Source organism: Peromyscus eremicus, chromosome 11 (genome assembly GCF_949786415.1).
Source record: "Peromyscus eremicus chromosome 11, PerEre_H2_v1, whole genome shotgun sequence".
In the NCBI taxonomy this organism is placed as follows: domain Eukaryota; kingdom Metazoa; phylum Chordata; class Mammalia; order Rodentia; family Cricetidae; genus Peromyscus; species Peromyscus eremicus.
In genome coordinates this window covers 6579986-6595073 of record NC_081427.1, presented here as the reverse complement: position 1 = coordinate 6595073, position 15088 = coordinate 6579986, and the positions used below count along the sequence as shown (strand labels likewise).

The following is a 15088-nucleotide window of genomic DNA, read 5'->3' as shown; positions in this document are numbered from 1 at the left end:
TCAGTGACAAAGAACTAGAAAAACACACAACTTACATGGAAACAAAAATGACCACACACAAGCAATTTATGAAGAAAGAAGAGTCAAATGTATCATATTACTCAACTCCAAACTATGCTACATAGCCTTGGTGATGAAGACTACATGGCACTCATCTAAAACAAACATGTAAACAATGGAATGCAAAGTACCACCCAGAAAGAAAACATTGAGGTAAAAGACACATAATATTTGACAAAATTTCCAAAAATATAGACAGCCTTTTGAACAAATACTGCTGGCAAAATTAGATATCCAAATTCTTCCAAAAGGAAGAATGAAATTAGATCCACTTTGCTTACCCTACACAAAAATAAATTCAAACTGAATGAAAGATATTAACACTGAAATACAAAAATTATCATAGTAACTAATAGCACAGACATGGAAACGTTGAAACATGTCTGTGCTATTCATTATACATAATGAATATTCATTATACATAAAGCTGTATTGATACTATACCTGTGACTGTGCATGGCTGTGTGTGTGTGTGTGTGTGTGTGTGTGTAAGCAGAAAACAGTTTAGAAAGAGAATAGGGTAATAAGGAGGCAAAGGGGAACTAAAGGGGAGTAGGAAGAAAACACTATGATACATACATATCAATGTATGTATCAATATACAATGGACACTTTTATTATTTTTATTAGTAACTTTTCCAATTGCTGTGATAAAGTACATGAGCAGCTTTAAGGAGAGTTTAATCTGGCTCCTGGTTGAAGGCTATTGTCCACTACCGTTGTGGTTTGAGTACAAATGGACCCATAGGCTCATACATATATTTAAACACTTGGTTCTCAGTTGGTGGACTGTTTAGAAAGGATTAGGAGATGTGGCCTTGTTGGAGGAGGTGTGTCATATATACATGTTTTCTCAACAAAACAAACTCTCTGATGTACGAAGAATAAACAATGTCTCTTAACACTTAGATTTGCAGGGTTTCTCTTACACACAAATTGAAAACATTGCAGGAGACTGGAATCTATTCAACAGCTATCCAATAACTTTCACAAAGTTCCTTTCTAGTCCTTGTCATATTCTTTCCATAAATAGGGCTTTTCTCCAATGTGAATGCTCCAGTGGCCAGTGAAGGTTGAACAAACATAAAGGCTGTGTGACATTATCTCCCCTACAGTCTGGTGACAGCTAAAGTAGACAGAAGAATGAAAGCTTCCCACATTCATTGTTTTCTTACTTTGATTTCTCTTCCCATGACAAATGCCATGACCACAAACAACTTAGGGGAAGAGAGCTCTGTTTCAGCTTAAAGGTTATAGTTCATCATCCAGGGAAGTCAGAGCAGCAACTAAAACAGAAACCAGAGTAGCTGTTCTCAACCTGTAGGGTCAGACCATCCTTTCACAGGGGTCACCTGAGACCATCTGCATATCAGACATTTACATTACAAAGCATAACTAGCAAAATTACAGTTACAAAGTAGCAATGAAATACATTTATGGAACTGTATTAAACATGTGGAACTGTATTAAAGGGTCACAGTATAGGAAGATTGAAAACCACTGCCATAGAGAACAGCTTCTTCCTTGCTCCATCATGCTTGTGCTCACCAAGAATTTTTATATAGCTTTGAACATTTGCCCTGGGGTGGCACTCCTTATCCTTGGATAGACTAATGTACATCACTTAAAAATCAAGAAAATGTCCCCAAAGACATGCCTATAGGCTAATCCAATTGAGTCAAATACCTAGTTGAAAGTCCCTCAGATAATGATAGGCTATGTGAAGTTGACACTTGAAGCTAACAAGGACATCTGCAGAGTTTCTCACCTATGTCAGTTCTTTGGTGGTGATGAAAAGGAAGTATTAGTCAAGGCTTTGGCACAATGCTTGTACATGGAGAGTGCCTCTGCAGTATAAAGGGGCGATACTTAAGGTGCGAAGAACAGGTAAAGAACTTGCCAAATTGATTGCTTTTGTGGGCTCCCTCATCAGAACAGACTTGCCAATGCTTATACACAAGACACAGGAATAGCTAAACTCTGGTCCTTTTCTGCACACATGCAGGGTTTCTCTCAGGTGTGAATCGTGTGAGGTTGAGCAACAACTAAAAGACACACAAAACAGTTGCCACATCTTTCACATTTGCAGGCTAGTTGTTTGAACACTTGGTGTGTTTTACTAAGAGCCTTTAAAAGCTCTTTTGACATCTTTCACATTCAGATGGTTTTCCCTCAAGACGAATTTTACGGAGATTGGAAAACGTTGTTTGAATAGTAAAGCACTCACCACATTTTAAACAGGTGTATTGCTTCATTCTCTTATGGGTTCTCGCATGTTGAGTAACATCTGAAGGACAGGGAAAGGTTTTGCCACATTCCTCACACTCATAGGGTCTCTCCTCAGAATGAATTCTTTGATGTCTTTTAAGGCCTGAAGCATAGTAAAACATTTTGCCACATTCTTTGCACTTATAGGATTTCTGTCCAGTGTGAGCCTGCTTGTGTCGATTAAGGTGGTGACTCCTGTTATAGGATTTGCCACATTTTTCACAGGTGTAACGTTTCTCTCCAGTGTGAACAACTTTGTGTCTACTAAGGTCTGAAAGACTACTAAAGGGTTTTTCACATTCTTCACACTTGTAAGGTTTCTCTCCAGTATGAACTCTTTGGTGTTTCTTAAAGTCTGCAGGACTGGAAAACTTTTTGCCACATACTTCACACTCATAGGGTTTCTCTCCAGTGTGAATTTTCTGGTGGTTAGTAAGTGTGGAAGGCAAAGAAAAGGCCTTGCCACATACGTCACACTTGTAGGGTTTCTCTCCGGTATGCATTTTATGGTGGTTAATAAGTGTGGAAGGCACAGTAAAGGCCTTGCCACATAAGTCACACTTGTAGGGTTTCTCTCCAGTGTGAACTTTCTGGTGGTTATTAAGTGTGTAAGGCACTGAAAAGGCCTTGCCACATTTATCACACTTGTAGGGTTTCTCTCCGGTATGAATTCTCAGATGATAAGTAAGAATTGAGTTCTTAGCGAAGGCTTTGCCGCATTCTTTACATTTATAAGGTTTCTTTCCTGGTGAGTAAAAAGAAATGAAAAAAGCTTAGGAACATTTGTCATATTTATAATGTTTATCTTTAACATGGAGACTATAACTCATTTCCATGGATAAATAAGAAACTATAACATGTTCAACACCTAAAATTTCCATTGTATGTGGAAATCATTTAAACTTCAATTGAAATAGGAAGAAAACAATAAAATAGGATATAGGAATAATAGAACATAATTCAAATTTAAATAGCTCCAAAAGTTGTAACATGGATAGTAATGGAAACTTTTCAGGCATTATGCTAACAGAAAGAAGTCCATTAAACAAATAGAGAAACTATGTAAGTGTATACACAGGAAAATTCTGAAGTAGCCAAACTAGGAAAACAGGAAGTTAATGATGACTGTGCCAAACTGGGTAGACATGGAAAAAGATAATGTTTTATCCTAAGCGTGAAGTTTTAGTTGTGGAACATAGAAAACACAGGCTGCATAACAAGACGACTTTTCATAGACTGTTCATAGCACCATTAAATAATATATTTCATCAATTTATTTAGTAGCCTTTATATTATATTTTAATGACAAGAGTATAAATATCCGAAAGATAATATTAGGAAAAAATGTCAAGTTTTGCTATAAATGACATAATTTTGCTAACAACACACCTGTCAATTAACATATTTTAAAGAAGTCTAAGGTGAACCTGGCCTACAAAGTGAGATCCAGGACAGCCAGGACTACACAGAGAAACCCTGTCTCTAAATAAGTAAATCAATAAATCAAAAAAAAAGAAACATGACAGGACAAAAGGGGGAATTGTAATCAGAGAGGCAGATAATACAGAAGGAGGGAAGAGGAAAAATAACAGTAAGGTTATCTTAAAAAGTTATAAGGACTCATACTCTTAAGTATCTACCTAAAACTATATGTATTGTAGTACATGGAAATCTGGGTATAAATACGCATATAAAATTTCAATGAAGTTTTCCCATCTGAGCTGACAATGCTCCCTCCAAGAGCAAAGACCATCTAAGAAAAACCTCAACACCAGGCATGAGAAAGCTTCTTTTGAGTAATTAGTCAGGGTTGTCCAAGAGACTCCCACAACATTGCAGACTCTTATTAACGCCTTTGGTTGCTCATCAGAGGTGGAAGGTGAGTTCCTACTGCTGAAAACAGCATGCACTTAAGACACAGGGTCCAGAGTCCCGAGAGCCGGAAAACATCTGGATGCTTCCTCCTTGAGGACTAATTATCGTGGTAACAGATGGCACCATGCAAGCGTCCAAAGAAGGGGAGCAACCAAAAGTCCTATCCAGTCCTGATGCCTATGAACTCCAACAATGACCAGCATGGCACAACAACCCTAAGGGTTCAGTATTGAAAAGCATACCTCTGTGGTAACCAACAGCTCTCTAAGACTCACTCAATAAGAGAGAAATCATGCCTGGTATTGGAAACGTAGCCAACTATCTAGGGTTAATGAAATCATGGATCTTGAAGAAGAACCTACAACCACCACTCTACTAAACTAGCATAATCTCTAACACTGCATTCTAAATGTTTGTCCTCACACCCACAGGAAAGTGCAGTCCTTATCCCTCATCTAGGGCACTTCTCTTTGCAATACACAAGAAACCATTACAGGAAACCTCAAATGATCAAAATGTACAGCTGTGGAGCCTAGTTCATCACACATCTCCAAAACAACTCCTGCACCTACGGCTCAGGGACCACTGTGGAAGAGGGCCTGAAACAATCGTCAAGAGTCAGAGGATCAGGAAGTGTACTGTGGACAGTGTCTCCTAGTGATGGGAGAAACTACACTTAACGTCTCACCAACTTGACTCCCTAAAAAAGAACTAGACAAGGACAGCAAATACACATACCAGAGTGGACAGGGCAAGCCCACAAGGCCTTAACCCTGCACAAAGAACTACAGGCAACCAAGAAATGTGGAGAGAAGGAGAAATAGTCTTCCTCTGGGAAGAGCATACCAATTGGTTATCCAATACCAAATGTTCAGTCCTGAAACCATACATACAAGTAACACTATACAGACTGAGCAGTTTATTTAGGAATATAAGTATACATACAGACACTCATTTAACAACAAATAATTAAAAAGGAGGCCATGAATTTGAAAGAGAGCAAGGGGGAGTGTATGGGAGGGTTTAGAAAGAAGGAAAAGAAGGAAATGATATAATCTCAAAAAAAAAAATAACTTTTAAGTGTATGTATGAGTTACTGAATACAAAGGCTTCACAGGTATATCTTGAGAAATGTGTACAAATTTTCAGAGGTGTAGGAAATAGTGAAAAGTCTACTGCAATGTAGACTCTCACCAAAATGAAGTACTTTGGCAATCACTAAAAATATAAGCAGAGCTCAACGCTTAGAGACCTGAAGCACTATAGTCAGCTGAGAGAAGCCCTTCTCTGACAACAGAAGTCATAAAGAGGGATAGCTACAAACTTATTTCTACCAGCAAACAGAAAATGCAGCTCAATGTACATGGTAGAGCCTGGCTTTCTGTTGGATCTGACCCCCTACCTGCCCTCTGACCCTCGGTTGGATCTGACCTCCAACCCCGCCCTCTGACCCCTCATTCCTACACACCTCGGAGGTGCACAGCTGCTGCGTGACTCTTCACATTCCGAAGCTCTTGGTTTTTCTCCAGAAATCTGACCAGTAATGGCTTGGAGAAAGAAAGGCCTGTGTGAAGGGACAAAGAAGAGAATTAACATTTGTATTCCATTATTGTGCTTCTAAGGAAGAAAAAAAGGATACAATGAATGACTGTAGAGGCAGCTGGACAGATAGTTCAGTGGTTAAGAGCATTGGCTGCTCTTCCAGAGGTCCTGAGTTCAATTCCCAGCAACCACATGGTGCCTCACAACCATCTATAATGGAATCTGATGCCCTCTTCTGACATGGAGGTGTGCATACAGATAGAGCATAATATACATAAAAAATAAATAAATCTCAAAAAATTATAAATAAATAAATAAATGACTAGAAAATTAGCTTTTCAAATTGTTCCTGATAGGCATTTTAGAATACTTCCTTAGGAGGGATTTATAATCACAGATCTTCATTTCTGTCATTTACAAGGAAAACTATAACATCAGAAAAGAATAAAACATTTTCTTTTCCATGTGTGTTCCATGCCTCACTCCATTTAATTTCTGACATTATAACTACAGTGAAGAATGCACACACTCAAATAAATAGATGAAAAGCACAAGAAGAAATTAAATGAAATTTGTCTTAGTTATATCAACAATTCTGCCTGAAAAGCGGTCCTATGAGCTAAGCATGGTGGCTCATGCCTTTAACCCTAGCACTTGGGAGGCAAGAGGCAGATCTCTGAGTTCAAGGCTGGCTTGCCTGGTCTACTGAGTGTGTTACAAGATAGAGAAACCCTATCTCAAAACAAACAAACAAAAAAGCAGGCCTACATGGACCATGTTAGAAAGTGCAAGCTCCCATGAGATGGTCTATAAAAGGAGGTTACATGCTAATAGTGAATTAGGAATTCACTATGGACATGACCCTCACCCAGGAACACAAGGTTGCTGTAAATCTCGAGCATCACATCCCTGTACAGATTCCACTGAGCAGAGTCCAGGTATTCATACTCCTCTGCAGAGAAATTAATGGCCACATCCTTGAATGACAGCATATTCTGAAATAAAGATCAATGAATAAATATCACACATTAAACTAATTAAAACCATTAGTTAAACTAATTAAAACCATTAATAGTAATACAAATGCCAATAGGCATTATGTGCTTATGAACACCATTCTAAAGTTTACCTAAGGGAAAAGCAGAGCTTGAAATGCTTCTGACATGGGTAAATGATATTAGTAACTTATTTTTGATATAGTCATATGATCTCACAAACTACCCATCTAAAGAGAATGGCAAAAGGTCCTATAAGTGCATATGGCTATTATACAATTAAGAATGCTAAATGTCAAATGAATACATCTAGTAGGGGATGGAAATCATACACACACTTGTAATATGCATCACACTTTATACACATTTCTCACAGGAGAAAGTCAGAGTGTGTGAGAAGTTACTTCTCAGCAGGTAACACACAGAATCAATGTGAAATGAAATGAAAATGCAGATTCTGGTACAGGCGCTGTCTGAATTTCCTAGTATGCACGGAGTTCAGTAGTAATACTGAATTTTTAGGAGTTTGAAAGTACTCCCCTTTCTTTCTTCTTTTCCTTTTTAATGTTTTAAGAAGTACTGGCTGGCCGGGCGGTGGTGGCGCACGCCTTTAATCCCAGCACTTGGGAGGCAGAGGCAGGCGGATCTCTGTGAGTTCGAGGCCAGCCTGGTCTCCAAAGCGAGTTCCAGGAAAGGCGCAAAGCTACACAGAGAAACCCTGTCTCGAAAAACCAAAAAAAAAAAAAAAAAAAAAAAAAAGAAGTACTGGCTGTAGGTATTCTTTTAAAAGCATGTTAGAATTCTTGTGTGAGTCCATCTAGGATTGCTTTTCTTTCTTTCTTAGTTTTTGGTGGGGAGAGGGTTGTTGGTTTTTGTGTGTGAGAGAGAGAAGGCTTTGAATTATTGCTTCAGTCCCCTCATTTGTTGTAGGGTCTGCTCGGGCTGCTGACCTCCTCTTAGTCCAGCATACACGGTTCGGAGGAATCTAGACGTGAGCGTTTCTTTTATATTTTCCAGTGGAATGGAGGAAAGGTTCTAAGTGCTCCCTTAGAACACTGGGTTTCTTTGGTGTCCGCTGTAGTGTTGCCCTCTTTATCCCTGGTCCTCTTCACTAGTTCTTCCTTTCAGTTAGTGGAGCCAACAGTGTGTCTGCCTTCTCCCCAAAGAACAAGCTCTGAGTTTCATTGGTTGTTTTGATAGTTTTCTCGGTTTCTACTTCACCACTTTATGCCCTGATTTTTATCATTGTTGTCTACAGGACTTGTGTTTGGTTTGTTGCTCTTTTGCACAATTCTTGAGTGTATCATGAAGTCATTTATTTGTGTTCTTTATGATTTTTAACAAATACTCTTAAAGATATAAATTTTCATCATAGGACTACTTTAAGTTCATTAAGTTTCAGAAATTGTTTGAAATCTGTAAGATCCTGGGATATTTCACTCCAAGTTCCACGAGACCAGAGATCCCAACCTAGACTACTATACTCAGCAACTAAAAGGAGAAAAGAAAACTTTGCAGGATACAAATAGGTTAACAGAATTCATGTCAATCACCCCAGCCCAAAAGAGAGCCCTAGCAGCAATACTTTAGACTGGAGAGCGGACAAACACAGCCACGAGACTGTAGAAAGAAAACAAAGGAAGGTCTAATTACTCACACACAAAGTATGAATGCAAACAACAAATAGCCCAACAACAAAAGGGCCGCAACCATGCACACTCTGCAATAATAACTTTAAGTATCAATAGACCTTCCGACCACAAAACAGGCTAAATGGACTAAGAAACAAAACCTATCTTTCTATAGTTGAAAAGAAATTAATCTTAGTTTCAAAAACACACACTGACTTAAAGTAAATGATTAAAAAAAAAAGTAGCCAAAGCTGGACACTAGTGGCACACACCTTTAATCCCAACATTTGGGAGGCAGAGGCAGGCAGGTTCTGAGTTCAAGGGCAGCCTGGTCTAAGGAGTTCCAGGACAGCCAAGGCTACAAGGAGAAACTCTGTCTCAAAAAATAAACAAACAAACAAATAAATAAATAAATAAGCAAATAAATAAATAGAAAAGGAAATAAAAGAAAGAAAAAAAAGAGTAACCAAAGTGAGTGGAACACGAAAGCAAGTAGAAACCCACCCTTCTATACACCTGAACACCCTTCTATACACCTGAACACGTCCTATGCACCTGAACACCTCCTATGCACCTGAACAACTCCTATGCACCTGAACACCTCCTACGCACATGTACAGCACTTCTTGTTCGTTTCTCATTTAGGACGTTGTCAAAATTCAAGTGATTGTCTGATGTTTGTTTTGTTTTTGTTTTTCGACACAGAGTTTCTCCATGTAGTTTTGGTGCCTGTCCTGAGATCTCGCTCTGTAGACAAGGCTGGCCTCGAACTCACAGAGATCTGCCTCCCAAGTGCTGGGATTAAAGGCGTGTGCCACCACCACTCAGCTAAATTCAAGTGATTTTTACAAGTTGCATTCCATCCCATTTTAGATGACCTCCTAGTTAGGAAAAAAAAAAAAAAATGAATATAAAAAAATTAACATACCTGCATCAAAATAGTGCTGAGATCTGCTTTTCTAACAAATAAGAAAACTATTACGAAGAACTATCACACATAGAGACATGGTAGAGTAATATTTTCACCTGCTGCGGCAAGAGTGGAAACGGGGGGCTATGCGTGGGAAGAAGCACCAGGACGTGTTCCTGGATGACAACAGGAAAACCGTGCAACTATGCAGACCATGCATTTGTGGGAAGAGGGCGCTTTGGCTCTTTCTATGGGCACCACGGAGGAGCATGAAAGAAAACAAAAAATAACAGTGTGGCAGCTGTTCATTTCTATATTAACGTTTCCCTTTTTATGTTTTCTGAGCTATAGTTTACAATTTTCAGCCGTTTGTCCACTGTAGTAAATTTTCTTTAAAATATGAATTCCATGAATAGCTCAGATACATGAATGAAACCAAAATACACTTAGTTGTTTTCAGTCTTAATCCTTACTCCCAGTACACCCCAATGCATTCTGTATATCAAGTGGGAGCTGAATGGATTTCTTTTCAATGTTCTTTTCCTAACTCATGAATTTCAAGTTGATCAAGCCACCCAATGGAATACAAAGAAAACACTGCCAATCCCTCAGAAATACAGGAAGATCCAAATACTCCAGATGGAAATGTACAGTTGAGTGCTGACCAAGACAAGCTATGCCAGAACAGACTTTCAGGAGGAACCCATCAACTGTTGCTGAGTTGTAGCACTCAGGACGATGACAGATGGAGGGCAGGAACATTAAAAAGAATAGCAAGGCCTAGGACACACAACTTCAGGGGACAAGTTCTTAGATGTGTGAGGCCTGGGTTCAATTCCCAGCAGAGTGGTGAACAGGAGAAAAAGTCACAATGCTGTGCTTGCCTGCTCCCTGCTCACACGTAGAGCAGCAAGGCATGACTCAGAGGACAGTCTCCAACATTTGGACTTGTTCCTCAGGATATTGAGTGGGACAGGCTTCCAATTTCTCGCTTGTTTCAGGCCTGACCAAGGCACTGAATTCTGACTTGTCTCCCTCGACCTCCAAGTGAAAGAGCATTACACATTTTGAGTGGTAGACCAAGGCCAATGAAAAGTGACTACTGTGGTGATATTTTGTTTGTGCTCTAACAAATAAAGCTTGCCTGGAGATCAGAGGGCAGAGCTAGCCATTAGTTAACCATAGAGGCCAGGCCGTGGTGGCTCATACCTTTAATCTCAGCACTTGGGTGGAGGAAGCAGGAAGATCAGGAGTTCAAGACCACCCTGGGCTACATAAGATTGATCCAGTCTAAAAGAGAAACAGAGCCAGGCGGTAGAGGCTCACGCCTTTGATCCCAGCACTTGGGATCTCATGTCTTTGATCCCAGTATTTGAGAGGCTCATGCCTTTAATCCCAACACTAAGGAAGTGGAAACAGGAAGTGACATGACTGGGCAGAGAGAAGAATATAAGACTGGGCGGGGGGCACAACACAGAAGCTCACCCCTTTCAGGTTGAGGAACTAGTGAGGTAAGAAGTGGCTGAGGCTTGCTCCTTTGTCTCTCTAATCTTTCAGCATTTATCCCTATATCTGACTCTGGGTTTTTATTATTAAGACTAATTAGAATTCAAGCTATAGCCTAGTAGACATGATCCTATAATATTTCACAAGTTCTGGTAATTCTATCCCAGGACAGTCTCTTGTTGCCCAGTCTGGTGACCTTGGTCCCACATGGTGGAAGGAAAGAAACAAATCTAAACTTTCCTCTAGCCTGCACAGGAACAGCATGTTAAGTAGTTCCACCTGTGCACACAGACACACAGCTATTGAATGAGCCAATCAACACAGTAACACGCACTGAAGGGGATGTAACCGATTCACGTGACACAACACAGAATAAAGGAGAAAAGAGGAATTCAGGATGGTGGGCCATGTCCATCATTATACTTCATAGAAGGGATAGACACAGTTCCAAGTGTTCAAGTCAAGTCTCATCTGCATAGGGAGTTCAAGGCTAGCCTATGATATGTAAAGTCTTCCCTCACAAAAACAAGACAGAGAAATATGGAAAACATTATTTTAGGAAGTATGTTCTCACACAATTTGAAAAAAAGTGATCCATACAAATTAAAGGTTTCATCAAATGCCGATCTAGACAACCCTAAAGAAATTCACATGGGGCTAAGGTAACAGTGGCTCCTGACAGGGAAGGAGAGTCTCAATAATCCTCACGAGGTTATCTCAGCAGAAGCAGCAGCTGGGGAAACAGGACCACACATCACCACCGATGGATGAAAAAGAACAGTAAGAATACGCAAGCAGAGCCTTGGAACTGAAGGTTCTCAGGCAGTTGCTCACTAGTACACCCAGAGGAGAGGAGGCCACAGAACAAAGGGTCCGCCCCAGATCCAGCTGGGGAGAGCTGCAGTGAAGAGACCTGGGAGACCTATACTTTCTAAACAACTATCCTAAAAAATACCTTCCATCGAAAGAGCATAGCAGAGCCTGAGGAGACAGCTCAGCGGTTAAGAACACTGCTTGCTCTTCTAGAGGACCTGGGTTCGATTCCCAGCACCCACCTGTTGGCTCACAGCCATCTGCAATTCCAGTTCCAGGGGATTCCACACCCTCATCTGGCTTCAGTGGGCACCAGGTACGCAAGTGGTTTACAGACATACACATAGGCAAATACTCATTGACAGAGAGAGAGAGAGAGAGAGAGAGAGAGAGAGAGAGAGAGAGGAGTAAGAGGAGGAGGAGGAGGAGGAGGAGGAGGAGGAGGAGGAGGAGGAGAAGAAGAAGAAGAAGAAGAAGAAGAAGAAGAAGAAGAAGAAGAAGAAGAAGAAGAAGAAGAAGAAGACAGCAATGGAGAAGGCTAAAGGCTCCCAAAGTCACAAGTAGAGTGAAGTTGTTTAATAGAAAACCCAGTGTGGTGATATATTGTGTACCCTAAGAAACTTGCCTGAGGATCACAGGACAGAGACAAAGTTTCAAACAACAACCCAGTATTTTCTTTAAAAAAAAATAATAATAATAATAATAAGTTAGACGTTGCCAAAGGTTCTCCACAGTGAGAAATGAAAAAGACATCCTCCACTGTTCTTTACCTAGAAGATGGCTGCCAGCTGGCAGGAAAACTGCTCAGCTCAGAGAACCACAAGAGCCCAGAGCGGAGCGAAGATGGAAACAGTCCTCCAAGAGAACTAGTGCAGATTCCCAATGGAAGAATTAACTGCAGGGACCATCCCTAACGCCGCCCAGCACAGGCCACTGCTCACAATGGGAAGTGTCCACTATGCTCAGGCCGTTGTCCTCACTGTGGGCTGCCTGTGGGTGGAGGGCAGAAGGCCTGCCACCATGGTCTCTTTGAGGTGGGCTTTAAAAGCAAATATTTGAGGACACTTGAGTCTGGCAAAGTTTACTTTCTAGGTGAAAGAAACGCAAATCCTTTCTGGACAGGGTGCAAAACGTGATTCCCTCAGAATTGCTGCACATTGATACTCCTCCCCTAATCAGAACATGGAGTCTCTGTCGCGCCCTCCTTCAAGGGAAGCTGGTCCCAGACACAAGCCTGGAACAACGAAACGGAGAGAGCGGAAGTCATGAGAAGTCTTGCGACTCCTGTCGAGGTGCCTTGGAGATTTTGAGAGAGAAGCCAGAGACATCTGACTGCTCTCCTCCAGTACAGCTCGGCTACGCTGTTCCTGCCCCCTCCTCTCGCCTCCCTCGTTTTCTCGAATCTGAGATGAGAGTTTATAAACTTCATAAGCGTGAACACTAGGCGGTTTACCAACTCTATAACCACGAGCACGACGCGGCTCTAAAGTGCAGCAGGGACCAGAAACTCCACTTTCTTCTCTAGACACGCTGAGAAACCGGACAGCAGCCCTAAGAGAGTGAGTCAGCCGGTGGCGGCACGCTTCCCCAGGCGAGCTGAAAAGTGAGCCCCCGGGCACAGCCTCAGGGGCCGGCAGTCTGCTAACCCGCCCTGCCAGGGAGGGACGCGATCCGGGGTGGCCTGCAGCAGCAGCAGCAGACGGATCGCCCTCTCCCAGCACGGACCTCAATGCAGGCTCAGGGGCCCAGCCTAGGTTCGAACAGCACCTAGCTCCACAGTGAGCGGCTTCTCCCCCTGCTTCCCGTGTGCCCCGCGCCCACTCCTTCCAAGATGGACCTACCGGCTCACCCTGCACCATCAACCCCTCAGGCCTGGTGGGCTGCCCTGCACCCTGAACCAACCTTCACTCAGAGAGCCAACCCCAGCAGGGCAGTAAGAAACGTGACCCTAAATTGGAGAGGGAAGCCGCGTTGAGGGCGGCACACGCGCAGAACGAACTCGGAAGGCGCCGCGCGGCCAGCCTGGCTTGTGACGTCACAATGGGTGAGACTACATTTCCCATAAGTCTGTGTAACAGAGACCCCGGGGTCGCTGGAGGCGTGTGACGGTGGGAAAGAAGTGAAACGTGCAATCTCCGCCGCTAGAGGGAGGCACGCAGGGAGTCCGGCTGCTCTCAAAATCCTTGGCTGGCAAACGGAGATGTTTGAATGTGAGTGGAGATCTTACAGTAATGTTTATTACATTTATTAGTTATCTTTGGTCTTCAGGTTGCTGACAATGCCCTTCACTGCAGCACTAGGGAGGACAACAGAGCAGTCATGACCTCATTCTAAACAGACTTGTCAATCAAATGTCCAGGGGGACGCACTGCTTGTTGAGTAGTTTCTCAAGGTGAGGGAGCTGTTCTGAGTCAAAGGGTTGAACACACTGCCTGGGATAAAGAAATTAATATGAACTTCCCATGGTCTCTGCTCAGAAACAGCTTCCTGTGAATTGTGTCTATCATGGAAATATGAAATCTTCCTTGTGATGGGGTTTCTATCTTTGTCTCCAGCATGGACCACACAGGAATAAACATTCCTAAGAAGACATGTGCATTCTCAGTACTCCATGGTTCCAATGTAGCTTCTTCACTACTGTGAGCACAATCAAGGGTCCAAAGAACATGTTTGTGATGCCTTTGTATTCCAGGAGGAATCATCTCAGTGTTCTACTTAGCACAAAGGTGGGAAGGTCAAGGTGGATACCATTTATGTTCAAGATGGTGTCAAATATGAACAATGTCAGGTTCGGGGGAGAGAGCGGATATTCAATAAGGAATGTCAAACGTAATGCAGAGGGAAACCCTACAATGCAGGATGGCCCAGGAGTCAGTGCACACTCCAGTGTGATCCCAGGAGCTGTGCCCCTCCCCTTGGGAGAGGTACAGGGGAGGAAAGTATTTGCTCAGAGAACACCTGGTGGTGAGTACTTGCCCGAGTTTGTGAAAAACCAGGGAGAAGGGGGTGAGGTGGTTGTGAACACAAAATTTATATTTATTGCACAGGTTAAATGGTAAAAGTGTGGACAAAGAATTCACAGACAGTTGGAAAGATCCTTGGATGGATTCTGAAAGTTCATTGCAAGTAAACGTCAGAAATCTGTAGTTTTCACTGTGTTCAATGACTTTAAACATCTCTGTGGCCCTGACTCATGTCCTTCACTGTATGGATTCCCATGTTCATACGAACCCTATTCCAGCTGTGGAGTCTGACCATGTGTGACTCACACTGTGTGTCAGCACAGGAGAACAAGGATTATTTCTTTGTATTACTGGGTATTAAACCAAAGCCACCTTTATTATAGCCAAATGCTTTACAGAAAACTAGCCCTCACCCTGTCCATTCTTCACATTGTGTATAGATATAACACGTCTATAAATTATCTTTGTTAGCCTTGTTTTCTGGTTCTTAAGCACCTGGGACACTAGATGACGGGCAGGGTCACC

The 15088-nt window shown here is 42.0% G+C and overlaps 1 protein-coding gene across 3 annotated transcripts; it reads right to left on the bottom strand.

The window, feature by feature from the left end:
* Positions 1-724: 724 nt before the first annotated feature.
* On the bottom strand, positions 725-13611 carry LOC131921940 (zinc finger protein 58-like). 3 transcript variants are annotated; one of them, XM_059276693.1, is made up of 4 exons: positions 13503-13611; positions 6614-6740; positions 5672-5767; positions 725-3073 (listed from the first exon to the last, which is right to left on the bottom strand). In XM_059276693.1, exons 2-4 carry the CDS (start codon positions 6735-6737, stop codon positions 2190-2192), a joined length of 1104 nt encoding a protein of 367 aa, XP_059132676.1. In that variant the 5' UTR covers positions 6738-6740; positions 13503-13611; the 3' UTR covers positions 725-2189. The 3 variants fall into 3 exon arrangements, with proteins under 3 accessions (XP_059132676.1, XP_059132675.1, XP_059132677.1); XM_059276692.1 differs by having other exon boundaries at positions 13442-13587; XM_059276694.1 differs by lacking the exon at positions 13503-13611 and adding an exon at positions 12371-12472.
* Between the last annotated feature and the right edge of the window lie 1477 nt (positions 13612-15088).